The following is a 23,024-nucleotide window of genomic DNA, read 5'->3' as shown; positions in this document are numbered from 1 at the left end:
CACAGCACATATGAAACGTTTTAAGTTTTAATATTTCAGGTACCAATAATCATGTTTTCTGCAAACATAGATCATTAAGAACTTTGAAAGTTTTATAATGCATTTGGAGATATATACAAGTATTTTTATATATCGCTGCAAACACAGGAATGGAAGGTAATCAAAGCTTGTAGCATGAATTAAAATCTGATGAATTCTTACATTCTCTACGTGACTTATTGTTATTCGGCTTATACATACTGCCTTCTGGGTTTTTGACAGTATGGCGTAATCTTTACAGTTTCCCTCATGGTTTTTTTTTTTAATCTTGTTTTCCACAACCAAACATATGCATGTAATTGATTTCAGGTAATTAATTTGTACGTGCACACCATGCACATTGGATTTAAAGCGTATACCTGCATACTTAGGATGAAAATCTATAAACATGCATGGTGTTGAATGCAATCATGTCTCCTATACAGTGTAAGTACAGAAAAAAAAAAAAAAATTTTCACTCCAATACATGCCAAATTCCACATTCACACTTTCTTTCCTTCTGAAATTAATGCTACATTATTAGATACTCCTTCACATCTGTCATAGTTTTTTGAAAATGCCATTCAGGCCTACTGAGTTTTTTAAGCAATAAATCTGTCTCCTCTATTATTGTGGTATGCTTTTACAAACTACATTCATTATTTCTATTATTTTCGCCAGCACAAAATGAATGCATATTCTCTCAGTAAGTGAAGAAGCTACAGACTAAAGAGAATCAACTAACATCAATAGAACCTAACAAGTCTCATCATCAGACAAATTCAGAAAAATCAGCGATGTGTATTCATTTCAATTTTGAATTTGGACCTGATTACCAGTGAAAATACAACAGGCAACAAAATTATAATTTGCAGCATTCCTCTATTGTACCATATTGAGGTTTTACTGTCTTTGAAAATAGATTACTTTTATGAAGTAACTTTGGCCATCAATCAAATTCAGCAGTCAGACCGCTTAGCAGCTAAAACTGAACAATTATAAATCCCAGCAAGCATTCGCCAAACAAAACTGAAACAGGAAATATGTATTGCTTGATGTCTGTAACACAAATCAATGATGTATCAATAATCCAGAAATGATATTGAGCAGGACAAGATCGAAATTGGTGTGATTTGCGAAGCAATTTCAACAATATGAAATGCTTGATTTGTTAGTAACATCAATATCTGTTAATCATTGACCCAAAACAAATCCTACACACAATCTGCAGCACTGATGTCCTGAGTCGTTAGTCCATGAAAATTCAATCACAAATGAATCTACACAAATGCGCTGCAATGCCTGGCTATTAACCTCTGACTCGTATATCTTATGTATTTATGTTGTTGCAACTGTTATCTAAAATAAATTGCTTTATACTGCATGTTGAGGGATTCCAAAAAGAAAACAAAAGAAACCATACAAGTTTTAACACACAAAATGCATCCACAGAACCAATTAATATACTTAAACACAAACACATGGGGTTTCATACATGTATCTGGGAATGACAATGCTGTCAATCAACGATATAAAGAACCACACAAACTAATGAACATGGAGTTGTTAAGGAAATAACAAGCAATATACTAGATACAAGCATGCTAGACTAACAGTGATCCCTCTGGGTTTTTTACTATATAGAACTTACTAATTGACTGCAGGTATTCAATGGCTTCAGATGTAGCTTGAGGTAATGGCTCCAATGCAGATGCAATACCTCCTTCTCTGTAACCCAAAAAATATTAATAGACATTATATATAAATAGTTATATATCTATATATCTGTCAAGGTCATTTATTATTGGTTAAAAAGCGAAATTCCTAAGGGTAGTATTTATAAAATTGGTCAACTGTGTTGTATGTGTTATGTCAATTTATTTCTCTTGCATATGCAAGTAGAAAACACTAATGTCAGTAAAATGTCAAATACAAAACTGATAAAAAAGTTCCTTACTTAGAGGCATTCCCTTCATGTTTATAAATATTAATAATAAAAAATTGTATTTATAAATTTCACAAATCAAACTGAGACGAGAGGTTTCTATTGACGAATTGAATAATGTTGAAATGTTTTCAAAAGACATCATTGCACACTGTGCTCGTTGATTAGCTGGTTGGATTTTACTGCCATTGAAATTTATATTTATAAAGATGAAGGAAATGCCTTTGGTGTCCTGAAAGTATTAAATAATCATGTCTCTACTTTGCATAATTGTAAAGTTTTTATAACAAAATTCTTGTGAAAATAAATAATATACTTGTTGCATATCATACTGTCCCTCTGAAAAAAAGAATTTTCAACACTCAATCATCGTAAAAATGCTTTAAGGAAAACACTGAATATATCCTTACTGTGACTCAAGAATGAAGTTATTATTTATGTACATTACACTGTAAAACCATTTTGATCATATTTTAAGTTTACAAATTCACCATGGAAACAATGAGTTCTATTGTTCATGTACATGTATATTCATGTTGATTTAATTTAGACAATTATTTTACTTATCAGCGAAAAAAAACAGTGAATAATTGATGCATTAAAGTATTAAAAATGTCTACCAAATGTCTGCAAGAAATATGAGAGTAAAACTGCTGCTGACAATTTCTACAATTTATTAATTAAATGGCATTTGTGAGGACAAAACGTTCTTTAATTCCAGTCAAGTTTTTTTACTGACTATTATAGAAGTTTGGACCTTGTGCAAAAATTATTATATATAAACATTTAAAATGATTAACAGCACGACATGATGTGATAAATAATATGTATCATATTCATACTATTCATACATAGTAATGTGTTTTTATATACAGAGCAGGATTACAAACAGCAAACTTGTTCTTACCAACAGTGATACCTCAAATACTGAAATGCATTGTCAATACAAACTCAAGTGGAAATCAGAGTTGTATAAATCCTGATAAAACATTTTTCAGTAATTAAACCATACCAGGTACAATGTACCTGGACAAGGGGCAGATGAATGTCCTTTTAATCGTAACAATAGTGAAGGTCTGATCCAACATCGTAGGCCATTAATAAACTTCAAATAAGGAAATGGGAAAAGGAACGATACAATGACTAGTCCATTTTGTTAAATAAATTTTGTAAAAAGAGCCTACAATTTGTAATAATAACTACTATATAGTTGTGCTTTGCTTTCATACATGGCAATACTAGGGTAATAATGATCAAAACATATATATTGGTGGAATGCATAAGGCTTTGGAAACAAATCTAGTAATCAGTTGGCCTAATGAATTCAAAAATATTGTCAAATTCAACATTTATTATTAAAAGAAAAAGTTATAGTTATCAACAAGACATGGTAATACATGGTCATATGTTCGATATTTTGACATGCTGTCTGACAGATATATATTTTTTTCTCACGCACCTATGAATGAATGCTAAAACTACATCAAAGAAGTCTTTGGTGGAATTCATCTGCATTAAGGGAAGTGCATGCAATTATCCAAAGACGTGATCTCACATTTATTAGGTACTGCTTTTATCCTAAATTGACAGATGACCTTTCTATGTGAGAACATAATTCCATAGATCATATTGCATGCTTGTATGATTATGACAGTGATTATACTGAGCACTACAATTGATATGGGCCTAGGTCATTCAAGGCTCTCCATCAATCTAATGAATACTGATACAATTTTAATTTTTATTTCAGTATGTGACTTTATGAACCCTAGATAAAAATCAAATGATGCGGTACTTTTTAGCCTTTATGAAATCTGGTATATGAAGTCAGCTGTATGTATTCTTAGCATCTTAAGCTGAATCAATCAGGTCACAAGTGTGGATTTCTTGATTTCAGCAGGAGGAGGGGGGGGGTTCACGTCAAGTAGCAGTTCATCAGTGATTTCAATATAATGTTGCCTGTGACCGTGAATGTACGAGTTGGTAAATAGATCATTACTTTTTTTAATCACAGGATTATTTACATTCAACTTATTTTGCATTTTATAACACGTTTGAGGCAAGGTAAATTTTTGGAAATTTAATGAAATGACATGTCAGTTTGATGTTAGTTTATCGGAGAGTGTCTGAATTAACATAGCATAGCACACATTTCATTGTCAGACTCCTCGTAATATACAGTTGTTTGTGGAAGCTTATTCAACCATGAGAACTATGGTTTTAAAAACACCAAGTTACATGACTATATACATGAAATGATTTTGTAAAACTGAGTTAAAAGTATGCTATGGGTTCATTTCAACATTATAATTGGCTGGGAGCTAGACTGTAATAACACTGAGGTAACCAAGGAGCTGTTTATTGCACAATTAAGCATTTGATAGTGACATCGTCTTTTTTTCAGCTTTGAAACTGAACAGGTATTGAATTAAACTTTCAAATTTAAGTAGTCTTTTACTTTTTACGTGAAATGTTATAGCACACCGCATTTTCTCTATTTCATGAAACCGTTTTAAAAAAGTTAGCTGTTACAACAAACCACAGTACGAGTAAAGAATAAATAACATGTATTGATTATATACCAGTGAGATGCTCCCAATTGGTGATACAATCCTGATGGTTATTATTAAAATAATTAAATAAATGAAGTGGAGCATAACCGAAAACATAAACAAGTACAGTTCATGGACTTTTTTTTTGTAACATTTGATTCTAATTTTTTCCAAGTTCAAATAAAATTATTTATGCTAATTATTATGCAAATAGTATGCTAATTACTATGCAGATTAATCACAGCACTCAGCAAGCAATGTGTGGAGCAAAGTTATTTCAAGGTGATGTTTGAAAGATGGATCACTTTTTGAGGTCAGATCATAAATAGCAACTAGATTGCACATAATTCGAAAAATCTAATTTTGCTGCTTTGTGAGGTCACATAAACAAAATTTCCCTTTTATTAAATCCCTTGCATTTCCAACTTATAGCAATATGACAAACCTGAAGAGTGAGCTGCGTATGATTCGCAAAATCACACCCAACCCTGTTTGGCCATATTCTGACAAAATAATTAATTTTTTATAAATTTACAGCATATATGCCGAAATGAGTTCCACTATACACTAGTACATTGCATTGTTGCCGCCGACATTCTCAGTGAATTGTTTTGAATTTGACTGTACACAATTTTGAAGTCATGTTATTCGCCTTTGTAAAATATGTATAACATTACCTACGCCTAGCAGTTAGATAGAGAAGGATATTTAGAACAGAAATCAAACCGATTTCAAGGAACGACATGTTGCGAGAGAAGTTAGCAGCAGAAATTAGAATAATAACTGAAATAAATGAAACATCAGTAGCTCAAAACAATTGCATTTACAAAAATGTATTTATTTTAAAATAATCTATAAGCTGTCGCAATGTGATTTCATTTGTTTACATTTTCACCAACCAGCATGTGAATGTCTAAAAAAAAAAATTATCAGCTTCCAATCTACTGTTGGTCATAAGTTATTTTATTACCAGGGACACAACATGAATTACATTTGTTAACAACAACAGTGAACAACACTATTATACATGTATTATCTATGGATGCAAACAACCATTTCCAACTTTACCAGTCACTGCCCACAAAATGCAAACAGGTGCAACCTTTTATAAGATTTATAATAAACCCTTTATGAAGTGGATCTGGCTTTTGTGGTATTAAGTTGTGCGGCTAATGTATCTTTGCAAATTTCCGCCATGTGACCTCAGTCCACAAAAGCTGTATCCAGTCTATAAAAGAAGGCCCTCAGGAACTCTAACCAAGATGATTATTCATTAGGAAAATTTCAAAACGTGGGAGGGGTTGCATGATTTTGTGAAAAAAAATATTTCCAATGGATGAAAAACAAAATAAAATTTCATTATGCTGATGTGAATAAAATGTGTGTTGACCCCCCCCCCTCCTCAACACCCAGTTTTCAATAAGTAACCCCCAAAGTGTTCTGCACTGTCAAATCACTACACCGACATACTACATACTTGAAGAACGGAAACCAGCTCAAAAGCCTATCTTTAGATTACAAATTAAAAGTCAGTTCAATAAAATGTTTTGCTATAAGAAAAATTGAGTGGTTTACTTAAGAGCAATGTGTTCAAGGTGTGCTCACTATGACCCTGTTACTGTGATGCAGCTGCATGCAGTATGAACAGCATATGATATACTGTGAAAGGATTAATTATTCACTGGGTTTTAATTTTTCTTATTTTGCTGACTGCAAAATACGCTAAATTAAAACGCAGTGAATATGTAAAATTTAGAATAGAACACATCACCTAAATGATAAAACTGTGAATTTATAACCCATTGAATATGCCTGAAATGGTAAATCAGCGAAATTGAAACCCAGCGAAAATTAGTCATTTTACAGTATTATATAATCCCCCCCCCCCTCCGGAATCTTACTGTATACACCCCTGACTTGAAAATAAAGTTTGTTTATTTATTGAGTGCTGTGGATACCCAGCGACCGTCTACAAAATCCTAGTAGTACGGTATGTGGTGCATTTCTTTGATACGTTCAATGAAACATGACACTTCACAAAACACAGTACTGTGATTTGTCACAGTCCCTCTATCATAGAGGAACTGTGTATTTGTGTTTATCGTATGAAAGTGCAGAATCTCCCATAATTTCAAAGACGGCAAAGCATTTACCATAAACTGCTAATTTGACAGCTAAACGGAATATTAATTAACAACAATATGTAGGAATGTGTACGTTTTCTCTGTCGAGAACAAAACTGAACATCAAGGAATGGCATGTTTCCCTTGTTGATTTGGCGTGCACACTATGAATGTACGTATATTTTACACTGCCAATGAATTATTTTAAACAATTTACCTCTGTATTTTTTTTCTGTTACAAACGAACGGAAAATTTGTTAAGGTCCACAATGTAACTAACACTATTTCATAAGAGTGCGGTATTTTGTTTTGGTTTGTTGACTAAAGACTCACCCAGCTGGGCGCGATTCGTTTCCACCGGCGAGGGGTATCTCGACGTCGTCAGGGCTCTCTCTCGCGATTTCTTCTGTCGTTTCGTTCACTTCTTCTTCCATTTTTGTGTTGCTGTTCTTGTTCTGGTCAATCAATCCTATGTTTGCGAGGGACGGTCAGTCTGGTCCTAACAAATCTCAACAGCAACGATTTGAGCTGATATCCGAAACCATGCAATAAAGAAACAAAATGGCCGCCTTACGTCACTATGGAATTATTCAAATAGAGGTCAAATTCAGGACTGAGGTGTGAGCTTGAACTTACCATCTCAAAATAAAGTTTAAGGATATTGAATTAAAACCATTCTGTGACGAATTTGTTTGTTTTTTGTATTTTATTGGCACTATAACAACCATTATCGATATAATCAGATTATTTGTTTCGGTTGACAACCATCTAGCAGGTAAGTATAATCCAAGTTGAACTATGGGGGCGCTGTGATCAACAGATCACATACATCGATCAGATGTTGGGCATATGGCTGTGGACATATTGATAGAGTGAGGGCGCTTGGGAAACAAATTCAAACCTTGCGCCACACTCTCGGTTTCAAGTATGAGTATCGTAAATTCTTACGTGAACTCGTAAATTTATACATTGATCAACTAACTGCCGAGCCGTTCCGGATGTGATTCAATGTATATAGAATTGTATTTGCTCCTTAAATATGTATTGTATTGCAAGGTCCTGATTCGACTTACGGAACTTATGATAATTGATATAACTCAGGCTCTAAAGTACAGCTATACGTAAATTAATAAAATATAATCGTCAGTCATGACAGTAAATGGAAATCTGATATTTGAAAGAGCAGGAACATCGTCTCACAATCATGTACAGTTATGGTTAATATATTTAATGGAAATTCACTTATAAATGTAGAATATACAAAATAACACGATTCTCTAAGACAAGCCTACGTCACAAACTGGTGAAAATCCCCCAAACATTGCCAACAACCAATCACAGACTAGCTTAAACAATAGCTTTCCCTGACGATAATACTTAGCAACGTTATTTCCCCCATGCTAACTTGAAAAATCTTTTGTTTTTGTCTCGTTTCCGTTTCCGGTCTGTCTTAGACAGTTGTTATGTGTTAATGTGCGCGTAGATATTTCTACAGACAATAAATCAGTCATTATTTCATAATATTTAGTTTTGCCTTAATGATTAAACAGTCTCATTCTTATTCCTGTAAAACACATTTTCAAACGTCCTATTCTCTCAAAAGCGTTGTCAACGAAGGCTTGGATAGCTGGGCGAACATGATAGCGTGGTCTGACGAACGAGCTATCGTCTACCTGTACTTTAGGCGTTGGCGGCGTAATTGGAGGATGTGGCAGTCGCCGCTGACAGAAAGATGGGCTTGGACAGGCAGATTGTCGCCGACGCTTTTCAGAGGGTGGATCTGGCAATGGACGTTTCTTATCTGGTGTACTCGGCAAAGGTCGCACTGTTGTAGATTTGTCACGTACATCTTTATACATAGATTGAGTAGTCGGCGAATCCGATTGGCGTATACGAGTAAACTTGGTTTTATCAATAACTTGAACAGCATGTGCACGTTGACGACGGTTATTTTGGGGGCACACCGGAAGTGGGCGAGAATATGTAAAGCTACGTCTGACCTGAGATGTATTATCGGACACATCAGATAATACACATGATAATTCCGATCTGTCATCGAAGTCTCTCAGACTGTCTTGATAGAAGTCGTCATGCAGAAACAGACATGATATATCTGAGTCAATGTCATGGTCTCGTTCCATATTATGGTCGTTTAAATTACTAAGATTCATTTCTCTACTCATACGATCATCCGGAGTGATAACTTCAGAAAGATCTATGATCAATTCATATGGATTTGGTAAAGAGTTTTTAAAGGCAATAGTATCTTGCAGAAAACGATATAAAATTAACTTTTTATTGTCACCGACTGTGTTGACTTCATCCGTAAAACGCGTCCTCGTTTTGGCACGTTCGTAGCCATGGTGATGACAATATGGTTCTATTTTGTTTTTGCCAAGATCGGAAAATCGTTTTCTGTGAGTTTTGTTTTCAGACTTGACCTTTCTCGCGATCTGCGGTCTTTTCTTTTCCACTTCGCAGCGGCGATTTGCATATTCACAACTCGAAGAGATCTGTATATGGCCCTCTTCGGCACTGAAAGGTAGATTCTTTCGTCTACTTTGCTTGTTATTCCTTGACAACTTCTTAACATAGGATGCATTTGTGCTAAAGTTTCTGGAGTTTTCAACCGAAGTTGTCCTGGCGTTGACGTCACAACTATCGCACATAACCATGGGAGTTTCTGAGTTTGACGTTGCACGGTGGCGCTGCTCATAATCTGGACAGACTTCTCTTATTGCTTGCTTGGGGACATTCACCTCAGCTTGAACCAGTTTTCTGAGAAAATATTAAATAAAAAAATCATGTAACATTCTTTGGTTATTTTGGCAACATCTACAATAATGAATTAGAATAATAAAACATCCTACTTGGCCATTATCACCAAACGTTCTCAAGAAATGACTACGAACAAATTTTAATTTAACTAAGGATGGTACCTTTGCCACATCAGGCATCGTGTTTTGCAAATGTGCGCGGAATCATTGTTTATGTCTACGCCTCTAAACGTTTCACCGAATATATCAAGATACTTACCTGTCACTGTCCTTGAACTTGTTCACAAACTTTGAAAAAGATTGCCATTCGTTTTGTTCGGATGGATTCATTGTAATATTATCGTAACGTGAAGTAAAAACGCTCGTAACGCTGTAAAAGAATGAATATATCGCTGAACATTGAACTCGTTGCTAACAACGCGATTGTCTGAGTTTGGAACACTGCACGGCGCGTCATAAAAATAGAATTTTGGAATGCGCGGTGTTGTATTTGGTGACAAATCTCGCAACGTTCGTATCGGAAAACACGTGACTTCGTGATATTGGTTACGACAACCCAGTATCGACGTGAGCGGAACCTGAAGTCACAATACATTTGCGACAATATGAAACGTGACCCCCCCTTACTTGTGTGACTCTCAGACTAGTAATATTACTAGTCTGAGTGTGACTAGAGTCGGTACTGGAGATACGACTGTTCAGGGAGATCATGTCATTAAAAAGCCTATCGCGGAAAACAACCCGTGGTGATCAGTTCAGTACCCAATACATCCCGTGAAGGACTACCCGAATCCACTATTATGTTATACCAGAGGTACATTACTTGGGGTTTGCAACGCACATAGTACTGTATGGTGACATCATGCCAAGATTTCATTCAATTCTCACCTCGTAGATAGCGAGACTGATGCTACTCCCTTCTGACATAACATAGGCAGTTTGTAATAAAACAATAAAACATGTATTACCACATTCATAGTGAAAAAATGTAATACATCGAAAATGTACAGAAAATATAGTTATCGTAATCCGTCATATCGTGAGCAGCTATTTTCATTCACCTGGACACCCCAGTATCCGAGTTACCTCGAGCATGCGTATTCGCATTTTTCTGAGTTGGAACGCTTATGCGAGAGCGAGATTGTAACGGGATCTTGGTATCATGTCACCGTAGTCGCAAACCCCAAGTAATGTTCCTCTGGTTATACTTTATTGAGTTTCCTATGTCCAGACGTGTTTGGGGCTATTGTAAAATCATGTACATTACAATAACACTGAATTTTAAAATGAAATAAAAACATTGTTTTTATTTTGTCATGTAGTGTTAAAATAGTATTAGCAACCTTCGCCTCTACGTCACGTTCTTCTCGATAACGTGTGGACAGCGCCATTAACGACAGAGTACTCAACTCATTTCTTTTTTATTGCAACTCTAATATTGCCGTGCCTAACCTAGTGATTGGAATAACCCAATAATTCGTAACTCACTGGTATTCAGAAAACATCTTTTCATTGTATGTCAATTATTTTTGTGTTGAGCTGCAAGTATGCACTTTATTACGTCACAGCAATAACCGACGTCACGGCCCTGAATCTAATTTTGACCTCAAATTCATAACGTATTGATCAACATTTTACAGATTAAAACGCTATTGTCAACTGTCAAGGCACTTTCTTGCAGCTTAATGTTATCAACACGATCAGTTCTGGTTTTATGTAATTTATTTTTTGACTGAAATGCATATTCAGAACACCGCAATTAAAAACTATTCCGTCAGCGACGTGCTGCTGGCTTTTGAATAAGGTAGGTCAAGAGGTCACCAGTAAAACTTGGAAATGACACCGAATACACAGTATTTGTTTCACGATGGTTGTTGATCGAACTTCGTAAATGCTGCAAGGATTTTGCCAAGATCAAACGAAATCTGTTCGTGTTTTTTGGTGTGAATTCCTTCTTCCAACAACCAAGTCAAACGTTCAGATCGGCATTTTTCGGCATATGCCGATATGGGCAGGGTTCAAGAAGCGGATACTGATGGGTCTATTTTCGGCTCGTACCAGAACGTTCAGACGGTGTGGTTGTCACATTCCCACTAACACGTACCGAGAGTTGTCTGAATGCTAAGATGGACTGGAGAACACAAATCTCTGTCATTCACACCGGATGCTGACCAGAGCGGTTCAATGTATTAGGAGATAGACAGATGTTCATTATTCACAGAGGATGTTGATCAGAAACGGGAGAGACAAATAAACAAATGTCTTTAACAAGGATACATCTCTCACTTACTGACCAATTATAGTCTCTGTAATGGCGTTAACATCCACATATAATTAGCATATTTAATTTGCATATAATTAGCATACTAATCAAACATTTCAAAGGAAATTCTTAGCACTTTTATATTTACATCAATCAAATACTGTGTACAAGTACTATATTAATGTTCTTGAATTATTTTGATGAATAAGTTAAACCACTTGATGTGTAAAAAAATATAAACTTTGACAAATGAAGAATATCAATTTTATTCTTTGTAAAAGTGTAATGGAACAAGTTGTGAAATTCTAGCCTTTCATTTATTTCTTTTAAATTTCTTTCAAATATTTCCATTTTCATAGGTTTTATAAATGCACTGAGATATTGTAATAGTTGAAAACCCCAAGTAATAAGAAGAAAAGTATTTTCACATAACAAAATTACCATTTAAAAGAAAAAAAGAAAAAATCGAATCCAATGACTGTAAATAAATCATGTTGATTGCATTGTGGGTACTGATGACGAAGGTCAAATCAGATACCGTGACATCCATGTTGTTTCAGTGTTTACCGTACGTTTTGTTTTGGTGATTTATTTGATGATTCTTTTTACCTTTCGCCAATAAAAGGCAAGTAACAAGCAATTGGACCAATAAGTTGTTGCTGGTTCTCCTGTTCTTAAGTATCTTAGCTAATTCAGGAATGATGAGAAAACTTGTTTTGACTATCCCATTGCGTGATTAACGCATTGCTTGTGACAATCACTGCACGCATCCATTCATTGTTTTTTGTTTATTTATTCAGCCAGTTTTTCCCCAGACATCAAATCCATTGTCCTCGTTGTCACCTATGCCACTATCTGTCTCTTAGTTCTTTGTTTTATCGCCTGACAATTAATAAGAGGTCTCTCAATAACGTCGTCCGGACATCTTCCGGGACTGTGAAACAGCCTGTCACCGAAAACAAAGGAGGGTGCTGAAGATAAATAGATGGGCGCTACAAATTGAAGAGGGGCGCAAATAAATTAAAGAGGGGCGCTTCGCCCCTCTTAAACTCCTCGTGGAGAACACTGAATACTCAACTAATAATACAATGTATTTGATCGGGACGGGAAATGTGAATGCAGGGCGCTTGTTGACCGATGCAGGGCGCACGACTACCTATGCAGGGCGCACGACTTCCTATGCAGGGCGCTGCGCCCTGCTAAACCCCTCGTGGAGAACACTGGCGGCCCTGAATCTAATTTGACTTCAAATTCAATATAACATATCGTATTCATCTACATTTTACAGATAACAAAGCTTTTTTCAACTTGTAATAAGATGCGTTAATAAAATATAAATACACAACACAAGGCCGCTTTCTTGCAGCCGAATTTATCAACAGTTCTGTTTTATGTCATTTATTTTTCTACTAAAATACGTATTCAACACGGTCTTTCTGAACACCGCAATTAAAATCATTCCGTCAGCGACGTGCTGCTGGCTTTTGAATGAGGTAGTTCAAGAGGTCACCAGTAAAACTTGGAAATGACACCAAATACACGGTATTTGTTTCACGATGGTTGTTGATCGAACCTTGTAAATACTGTAAGGATCAAACGCATTATGTTCGTGTTTTGTTTTTTTTGTGAATTTCTTCATCAACAACCAAGTCGAACGTTCAGATCGGCATTTTCAGTATATGTTGGGAATGGACAGGATTGAAGAAGCGGATACTGATGGTTCTAATTTCGGCTCGTGCCAGATTGTCCAGACGAGGTTGTTGTCACGTTCCGACGAGAGTACTCGTCTGAATGCTAAGATGGACTGGAAAGAAAACATGTTTGTCAATTCACACGGGATGCTGTCCAACGTGGTTCAATATAATTGGAGATAGACAGATGTTCATCATTCACACAGGATGTTGACCAGAAACGGGAGAGACCCATTGTCCTTATTGTGCCCTTTGTTAACACGAAAACAATAGAGTAAAGCGCCACCACGCGATATACATGCAAGGGGTAGTGTATATAAAGGGGAATTCAATAATATATTTGCAGTTACGTTACATGCAGTCACGTGATAGTCAAAAGTTACAAGCATAGCCAAGAAAATCAACGTCGTAGGATATTACTAGTGATTATAAGTCGTTTGGACCCCTCGCCGTTTGGACCCCAGGACGACTAAACCCTAGGACGATTAGACCCCTCGACGTTTCGACCCCTCGACGGTATAACCGCTTGATGTCACACTTCTCAACATTTGCACCCAGCAAAGTTGCATATGCTAAGCTTATTTTGTATTTTTCATGATGCCAATCGAGTAGACGAACGTGACACTTTAGACCACTGAAACAAAGCACATCGGTTCACGTGTTTGACCCAGCAGACAACATCTGCATGGATCGATTGACACATTTTTCTTTTCTTTTCAGGAAAAGGTCATTTTTTCTCTATTGTTTAAGACTGTATTGATTATAAGTCACACTATTTCAAACGGTGGTGCCGACGATGCCGTGCTGACAAAGGATAGTGAATCACACCTCTACTGCTTAGTTATTAACAGCTTATTTACTATATACGAAATGAATCAAATACGAAAAAAGTAATTTAAATAAAAAAATACGCGAGTGAACCAAGTACAAGAAAATACGAGAGTGAACCAAGTACGAAAAAATACGATAGTAATTTAAATAAAAAAAATACGCGAGTGAACCAAGTACAAAAAAATACGCAAGTATTTTAAATAACAAAAATACATGAGTGAACCAATCACGAAAAATACACTTGTAATATAAATAAAAAAATACGCGAGTGAACCAAGTACGAAAAAATACGCGAGTATTTTAATTAAATAAAAAAAAACGAGAGTGAATCAATTACGAAAAATACGCTATTAATTTAAATTAAAAAAATACGCGAGTGAACCAAGTACGTAAAAATACGCGAGTATTTTAAATAAAAAAAATACGCGAGTGAATTTCTACAAATTGTCTTGGCCCCGGAAATGAACCCGACAGAATATAATTCAAATGAACATTCGCATTTTCCTGTTTGATAAAATAGCGACAGCCATGTACCGGCTGTAAATATGTTTCTCGTATTTTCACCTAACTACTAGTATTTTGATTGGGGTAATCAAGCTTTACATGGAAAAGAACATTGACTTTTTCTTGAAAACAAAACAAAAAAGAAATGTGTTAATTGACTATATTGCTGTCCCTAAGAATCGAATGGTATAGTCCTATTGCTAAACAATAGCCTTGCGATAGTAAACAACATGGCGGACTGAACTCTCTCCAACGCCCAGGCATCGATCAGAAAAGATAGCCGCTGTAATTTGCGACTCTGTTTTTTATTATTATTATCAACTAATTTTATACAGTGAAGTGGTTGTTGCTTTTGATCGGGCAGTATTCATATTCGTAATAAGAGTGGTTTCAAACGTTTGGGGTTGTGACGACGAGGGGTTCAACCGTCGAGGGATCGCCGTAATTCGCGATTCTGTTGCCAAAGTCAGGTATCTTCTAGTTTTATCCAGTAAAATGTTGCAACTTTTGACAAATAATGCTGGGTTCAAATGGTGAGGATTGTGGCGCCAAGCGGTGTACCATCGAGGGGTCTAATCGTCCTAGGGTCGAAACGTCGAGGGGTCTAATCGTCCAGGGGTCGAAAGGGCGAGGGGTCCAAACGACCTGATACCTTACTAGTGAGTATCAGTTTTAAATATTTTGCAGTTTTGACATGTTCTAGCACAATGCCCCAACGTTATCCGTGTCCGACTATTCTCTCATTTGTAGGTATGACGTCATTGACAAAATATAGTGGACTTTACATTTTACAACTGAAAAATTTGCTCCGAGAACGTCATCTTTCTACCACTGGAAGAAGACATGATTTGGAGGCACGGGTGCTGGACATCTCGACCCATTTTTCATTGGACAACTCGACCCAGGACCCCTAGACATCTCGACCCACCTATTTCGGACGACCCGCCGCCTTATATATATTATTGCTGTACAAAATAAAAAATGCCGTACTGAGGAAATGTATTCTTGCCGTGTCGATGTGTGTCACATCGATGTTACGTTATATACACCTACCCACCGCGTTAAATGGTAGAACCAAAGATGGCGGTCGATTTGCGTTTAAGGTTCGGTTCGATCATGTTCCCTGTTTTCAATGTTTCGAATCAATAAATGTCGTTCATTCAAACACAGCATTCATACACAGCACGATACGCAATATCGCGAGAATTTTAAGTTATCAAAGAGCAACATTATCAACGTTGAACTAGATAGACGTTCGCGTCGCCACACTTAGATAGGGTCGGGTCGATGCGGTGGGTCGAGATGCCCAGGGTGTCTGGGTCGAGATGTCCAATTTGGGTCGAAGTGTCTTGGGTCGAGACATTTTTGGGTCGAGATGTCTAGAAATCGGAGGCACGATTAGCGATGTCTGATCTCAGTTTGACAGAGTTGAAGTTGAGAATATGGAAAGAAGGTCTGTGTGATACAGGCTCCAAAAAATCTTTAGTAACGAGACTACAACGCAAGAACGGTGAGATATTGTTCGTATATTTATTTGTGAGTGGACCAGTTTGCAGCAGAACTTCATGCAGCATCCACAATCAACTGTGCTAGAATACATTAAAATAACTAGAGAAATGTTCCAAAACGTTAATAAATATACTACAGTATTATATTACACGGAAGTGGTTTATCATAGTTTCTCACGCGGAATAAAAGATCACGTGGTTGTACAATTATCTCAACAGGTTCAGAAGTGCATCGTAATTGGTTAGACATAGATCCCAACATGAGTTGTAGAAAATGTCTTCGCAGTGTACCGAGCAGAGACACGTTGTCCCACCTTGACGACTGTTGGTTTACACGTGATGGGTCACCTGATGTATATTTATTGCATGTTAAGAGTGGTGGATGGGCGGGTAAGTGACTTAATATTCTCTCACTATTTAGGAAAGCAAAACTGCAGTTATGTCCTGTATTCATATTGTGTACACGGGCTTAGATCGTAGGACGATCAACTGTTTTGTTATAATTATAACTATAATTATAACATGGCTACTAAAAGTTACAGACCACTTGAAGAATGTCGCTAGGCACATTTTAAAAAATGCACTAATCGGCAATAACGATCAGCAACGTCGGTACAATCGAATGGACACATGGCAGACGCCATGCAGTTTTTAGTGACAACGGCTACGAGAAAATGTCTTTACTTACAAAGTAAAACGTTTCATAAGTAGATCGGTTCGGACAAAAACTAGAATTGTTATCACTGTTTCTCAAATTAATATTTCTAAACTAGATGGAGGTGATATAATATTGTACATTCATGTTTGTTACAGAAAAGTTTCAATTGTACCTGGTGGTCCCACTAGACGGATCCTTCAAAGATATTGATTTATCACTTCGATTTACCTGGATGCAGTGTTGTCATGGTCACCTCAGCGGCATGGAATTGTATTCTTCTAAAAACCGCATCAGTGGGAAGGTATTCATCAGATTCGTTCTCCTCGTGAATTTCATATATATAAACACCACGACTGAGTACTGTTTATACTATAAACTCTTCACTTTTCAACAGAAATCAACCGACGGCTATGGAAGGCCAAGTGTTGCAATATTCATTAAAAATATTTATGTGCAAAACTTAGTATTCGTATTTTTTGAATTACATATTTATATTTGTAAAACCTTTATTTATATTCTTAAAACCGTCATTTGTATTTGTAAAACTTCCATTTGTATTCATAAAACCTCCATTTGTATTCGTGATTCATCTATTTGTATTTGTAAAAAAAAGTGATAAGTGAGCATAGAGGGCGCTATGTATACAATACAAATGTATATTTGTATTGGTGAAACTTCCATTTATATTAGTCAACTTCTATTTGCGTTAGTTGCATCATGTTTATATGCGCCGAGTGAACGCAGAGGGCACTCTTTGTCATTGACTTCGATTCAACAGATAGATTGTAACAACAGCATGGCGGCAATTATATATCCATCAATGGCCCCATTAGTCACTATTCTCCATCGTATTAAAGCCCGGGATTAAAGCATGATGGCCATCAATGTGCCATAAACAATTTGGACCAGGTACAGAATAAATCCTACGTTGTGCCACTAAACCCCATCGAAGAGCAGAATTGGCAGGATCAATTCTGTGCAAAGCTGATCTTACTCTATGACGCTGCACTGCTAAGCTCCTTGATTTTAAATGTCCCAGCATCATAACAACACCAGTATGTGGATGATTGGGATAAATTTCAGCGACAATTTCATCAAGACGACCATCACTCAAAGACTTAGTAGTATACCGTGTACACTCTACACCTGCTCGGCAGATATTCCGCCACAGTGTTGTTATGTTTACAAGTAACATCGCTGAAATAATTGTATATGTAAAACCAGCTGATAAAAGAAACTCTACCTGTTCCAAATCTATATAAACCCTGGGAGGTCCAGGCGAGTTTGATTTAATTAACTGCCGTTCCCCAATCAGTGCTGGTATTGTACATCGTTGGGTTGATAAATGCAGAAGACGTTCATTCCAGATGTCTTTTTAAGTATCGTAAACAGTAGACGAGAGTGTCAATGCGTGAATGCAAATCAGTGTTATTGATACCACTGTCATATATAAACAAAACTGTTCTCAAACATCGATTTAGACGTTCAATAACATACCGCACAAACACAACGTCCTCATTCTCAAAATGATGGTCGCATAAATTCAGTAAATCGGCAATATGATTAAAGAAAGCGATCCATGCATCTGCGGTCAGTGTCTCGTGATCTTCTGCCATCTTTATTACAAGCAGTAGTAGCGCCCCCACGCTTACAAGACACGAGTATAAGTGAATGGCGATTTTACAAGTACAAATGAAAGTTTAACGAATAGAAATGGGCATTTTACAAACACAAATGGAGATTTTGTTAGAAATGAAAAAAAAAGTAGTTTCACGAATACAAATAGAGTTTTCACTTACACAAACAGATTTTACGAATACAAATGTAGGTTTTATGAACACAAATAAAAATTTCCAGTAGAAATAGATAATGTAATTTCACGAATACAAATGGAGATTTCATGAATATAAATAGAGATTTCACGAATACAAATAGAGATTTCACTTACACAAACAGAGATTTTACGAATACAAATGAAGGTTTTATGAACACAAATAAAAATTTCCAGTAGAAATAGATAATGTAATTTCACGAATACAAATTGAGATTTCAAGAATACAAATAGAGATTTCAAGAATATAAATAAAGGTTTTACGAATACAAATATGTAATTCATAAATATAAATTTAAATTCTCGCACATAAATATTTTTAATGAATATTGCAACACTTGGCCTTCCATAGACGGCAGTCACGTGACGTTTACTTCCACATGCATAGATGGCATGAACACGAAATCAATGGAGACACCATTACAAGAATATCTACACGATGGTGCGTTGATGACGTATGAATATGACGCCATGTGCTCGACATCGGTTGTTATTGAGAATTTAGGTGAGTTTAAACATAGCCCTCCAGTACTGGAGGGTCTATGGTTTAAATATGTATGACGTCATCGGACCAGTACAGTATTCATGTGTAATATCCAAAAAATATTGATAATTTGATAAAATGATGACTTGTCACTTATGTATCAGAATGCATTTTGCATATTTATTACTTTTTATAATAGCGGAGCGCGTATAATAAGATTTCTCCCCAGAGCAGGGGTCCGCACTGGAGCTCACTCACTAACAGCAAACACAATAGAATTGAACACTCATGCCGTGACACTGTGCTATTTTACTTCGGAGAACACACATATTGCGACAATAGTTTTGCGACAATAGTTTTGATGTGAAATGTTTCTCAGAATGAATAAAGGTTATTCACAAAAAAACATTATAATATTTCCCATTGTATCTCGTCTCACTAAAGTGGTCAGATATACACGTATTATCCATTCGCATTTTATACAATGGTACGTCGTTTATAATCATAACGGCATTGTATATCGCCCTCTATTTGTTTACTTTTATCCTAAATTTGCCAAATGACTCACTCCACAGTTCATCTATCGTAATCATCACGTATCACACGATTACCCATTACGTATTAGCACACTGATCTGAGATTGAGTCGTTGAAATGTCTCTCATGCTTGTACGATCGTTTTTTCAATATTTAGGTAAGCGATGTATAAATAGATCCGTACTACACGTATACAGCAGTAGTTGTGCCTCACACGTGATACTACCAGTGATGAGAAATACGATGCTTGCCATACCATGTGAGAAATGTTACAAGAAATCATCACTATTTACTGAGGTTGGTGACGAAGACAGAGATGATGACGTCAACGATTGTGATGGTGGGATGAAATTCTTCTGCTCGACGGCATGTACAAAGTACCTCGGTTACCGTGGTTACAACATTAAACCACTCTACAACTCACCGAGATCTGGCTGTTGTAATTACAGGGGTCTTAATTATTTATAATTGTGGTTTATCGATTTGTATTACCGGTAATATTGATTCAAATTGGTTCAATAGCATTTGACATGGTAGGAGCTTTGCGACATGTTTCCTGTGTAAAAAAGTGAATTTATTCGGTCATACATTTCGATTACTCATGTAACATTTATTGTGAATATGCTTCTGCATCGCGTTACATTACAGGTAATGAAATATTGTACATATGTTATCATTCATTCCAACTATGACAGTTGTAAGGACAACGATGTGCGTTGTCATTTGAACAAAAAACGGCAATACATTTTGTAAATATTCTTTTATTATATTACATTGCATGTAATAAAATATAGTGCATAAGTAATTCACTCGAATTCTGACAGTTGTAAGTAAAAGTTGTTATCATTGACAATATTCGCTCAGAGTACATAAGGCTTTGAACATATTTACGGTTCAGGGAGCAGTCGTTGTGTAATTTATGTATAAAGTTTGACCACTTTTTTAATATTGAATGTGTATATTCCGAAAACATATTATATATATGTCAGTCGTTGGACGTTATTGAAACTCATTGAATCATGATCAACTATATTATGCGACATGTGTAAATATTACGTTATATTGTGATTTTTGATATACGGATAAATAAAACGAAATTACATTAACGAAAGTGACTGATAACTTTTACTATAAAAACCTTAGCATCCCGTTGGCAGGCCAGTCACACTGGTTCTCACTACAAGAGGTTACGATCCCCCCTGCCAAATGCTAAGGAAAACTGAAACGTATATATACATATTAACATAAAATATTGTCCACTTATGCGGATCTGTTGGTGCAAGGTTTTTATGACCGTATGCCCTTACTGACGTCAACCAAACATTTTATGTGGGAAGTTGGCACCCAAGGCTGACAGGTACTACACCTTGCCCAAAGGTGACCTGGGGGTAGTTGTGGCAAAGGGTAACCCCATTCTCCCAAGTCCATAGACTCCACAACCGGATGTAGTTTAAAATCTTGCCCAGGATAAATATATACATAATTAAACCATACACGTTGTCTTTATCAGGTAATACCTCACATTTTAGGTTGAGTTGGTGCAAGGCTTTTACGACCGTATGCCCTTACTGACGTCAACCAAACTTATTATGTGGGAAGTTGGTACCCAAGGCTGACAGGTACTACACCTTGCCCCGTACACACATACATTACAGGTGTTTTGAGACAATAATATTTTCAAGTAACTTTGTGCTATAATAAAATATTCACCGCAAAATTTGATACTTAGTGTAGAAAAACATAAGTTTGTTTGTTTGTTTGTTTAGAGACGATAACAAAACATACTAACATTATGTAGTGCTGTGGCAATCTGTTAGTTCATTGGCAATATACAATACCTATGCTGTGCAATAATACGTTCTACAATAGACGACGTTCCCCGAAGTAGCGAGACTGTCATGGTGTGCAAACATACTCCTGCTTTGTCATGGCTGAAAAAAAAGATGTTAGTTTGCTGCTAGTCGACAGAGGTGAATTTTATTTTTGTGACTTCGATTGGTACACCCAGAAGCACACTATCACACGTGCAAGTTTACGTTACACCCTAAAACGGTCAGGAAGTATCACAACTTCGGCATCCGTATGCGGTCTGTGGTGGTTTCCAGGCGCCAGCAAGACGTCGACAAGAAGTTGTGAAGATGTACAGTTGAGTAAGCCCAAAAGTTGAAACAAGCAAGTTTATTGCGTGGTCAAAAATGAAAGATGGTATATGGATGTTTGAACAATAACAAAAATCTACGTTGTCGTAACTCGAAGTTATGTTAGCTGTTGATTAAATTTCTAGTTTCTAACTCGAACTTTGGTTAACTGTTTATATTTAAAGTTCGAGTTACTGAATGTGGACGTTCAACAAAAAACAAAATGTATGTTGCCGTAACTCGAAGTTAAATGTTAATTGAACATCGAGTTACAATTTGGGCGTGGCTTCACAAAAGAGGGCGTGGTTTAAAAAATATGGACGTGAACATTTCTGTAACTAGATGTTTTTGTAACTCGATTTCCGTAACTCGAACAATTCGACATCTCTTAGTGTTATACGTTCTAACATTTTATTTTTTATATTTGTATTTTGTTTTATTGTGTTTTTTTGTGTATGATTATTGACCATGGTTAATGTATTTCCAATTCATTAATTTGAGTCAAATAAAATATACTATACTACATGATACCAGCGATGACCGTGGGTTGTCAAAAAAAAAACCGGAACTAGAACCGGAACGTGAAATTAAAAATATTTGGAAGCAACAAGAACGTCACAGGACTTAAGTGTAACATTATGTTTAAATTCAGCGGTTTTAGAACGATCATTAACACATTTAAAAAATTCTCATATTATGTTACATTATATAACACCTTACCACTGCATACGGTACGTTTTATTATTTTTCCATTGGACAGAAACTTATTTAAAAACAAAGATCTACGTTTGTGGATTTCACAGTATTTGTTCTCATAATAATAATATTAATAACTTTATTACACTACCGAACCATCCTTGGCTTCAGTATGGCAAATAAAACAATGCATTACAGTAATAAGCTAAAATAAAGATAATAAAATAGCTAAAAGACTATAATAAATACAAATAAGATAGATAAAACTAGAATAAAGCTTAAATAAGTGTAATAAAGTGTATAGTAAACAAAAGACAAATCTAATACAAAACAATAAAACAATGCAATACAGTAATGGGCTCAAATAAATATAATAAAAGAAAGTTGACTGACTATTATAATACAAGTAAGAACAGAAATAAGATAAAAATAAGACTAAAATAAAGCTAAAATAAACTGGACCCCCTTC

General features: G+C 35.9%; 2 protein-coding genes and 1 long non-coding RNA gene across 4 annotated transcripts in view; 2 read left to right on the top strand and 1 right to left on the bottom strand.

The window, feature by feature from the left end:
- The window catches only part of LOC100375913 (ciliogenesis-associated TTC17-interacting protein-like), a 37,358-nt gene extending 30,150 nt beyond the window's left edge, over positions 1-7,208 (bottom strand). Inside the window, exons 1-2 of one of the 2 annotated variants that reach the window (XM_085501163.1) lie at positions 6,972-7,208; positions 1,670-1,746 (exon numbers count right to left, since the gene is read on the bottom strand). In XM_085501163.1, coding sequence (XP_085357289.1) covers positions 1,670-1,746; positions 6,972-7,072 — 178 coding nt within the window. In that variant the 5' untranslated portion in view covers positions 7,073-7,208. The remainder of the gene's footprint in view (positions 1-1,669; positions 1,747-6,971) is intronic. The other variant, XM_002734381.4, reaches the window with a different exon arrangement.
- A 7,677-nt stretch (positions 7,209-14,885) lies between these two features.
- LOC144350845 (uncharacterized) lies at positions 14,886-15,506 on the top strand. The gene is made up of 2 exons (XR_013420360.2): positions 14,886-15,363; positions 15,455-15,506. It is a non-coding gene; the product is annotated as an uncharacterized LOC144350845 (long non-coding RNA).
- Positions 15,507-15,539: 33 nt separating this feature from the next.
- LOC146740487 (uncharacterized) lies at positions 15,540-19,975 on the top strand. The gene is made up of 5 exons (XM_085501671.1): positions 15,540-16,214; positions 16,432-16,602; positions 17,026-17,171; positions 19,054-19,206; positions 19,879-19,975. The coding sequence occupies exons 1-4, from the start codon at positions 16,109-16,111 to the stop codon at positions 19,066-19,068; spliced, it is 438 nt and encodes a 145-aa protein (XP_085357797.1). The 5' UTR covers positions 15,540-16,108; the 3' UTR covers positions 19,069-19,206; positions 19,879-19,975.
- Positions 19,976-23,024: the final 3,049 nt, after the last annotated feature.

Source organism: Saccoglossus kowalevskii, chromosome 7 (assembly GCF_978046115.1).
Source record: "Saccoglossus kowalevskii chromosome 7, keSacKowa6.1, whole genome shotgun sequence".
Lineage (NCBI taxonomy): Eukaryota > Metazoa > Hemichordata > Enteropneusta > Harrimaniidae > Saccoglossus > Saccoglossus kowalevskii.
The sequence above is the reverse complement of the archived record's forward strand: the minus strand, read 5'-3'. Positions and strand labels throughout refer to the sequence as shown.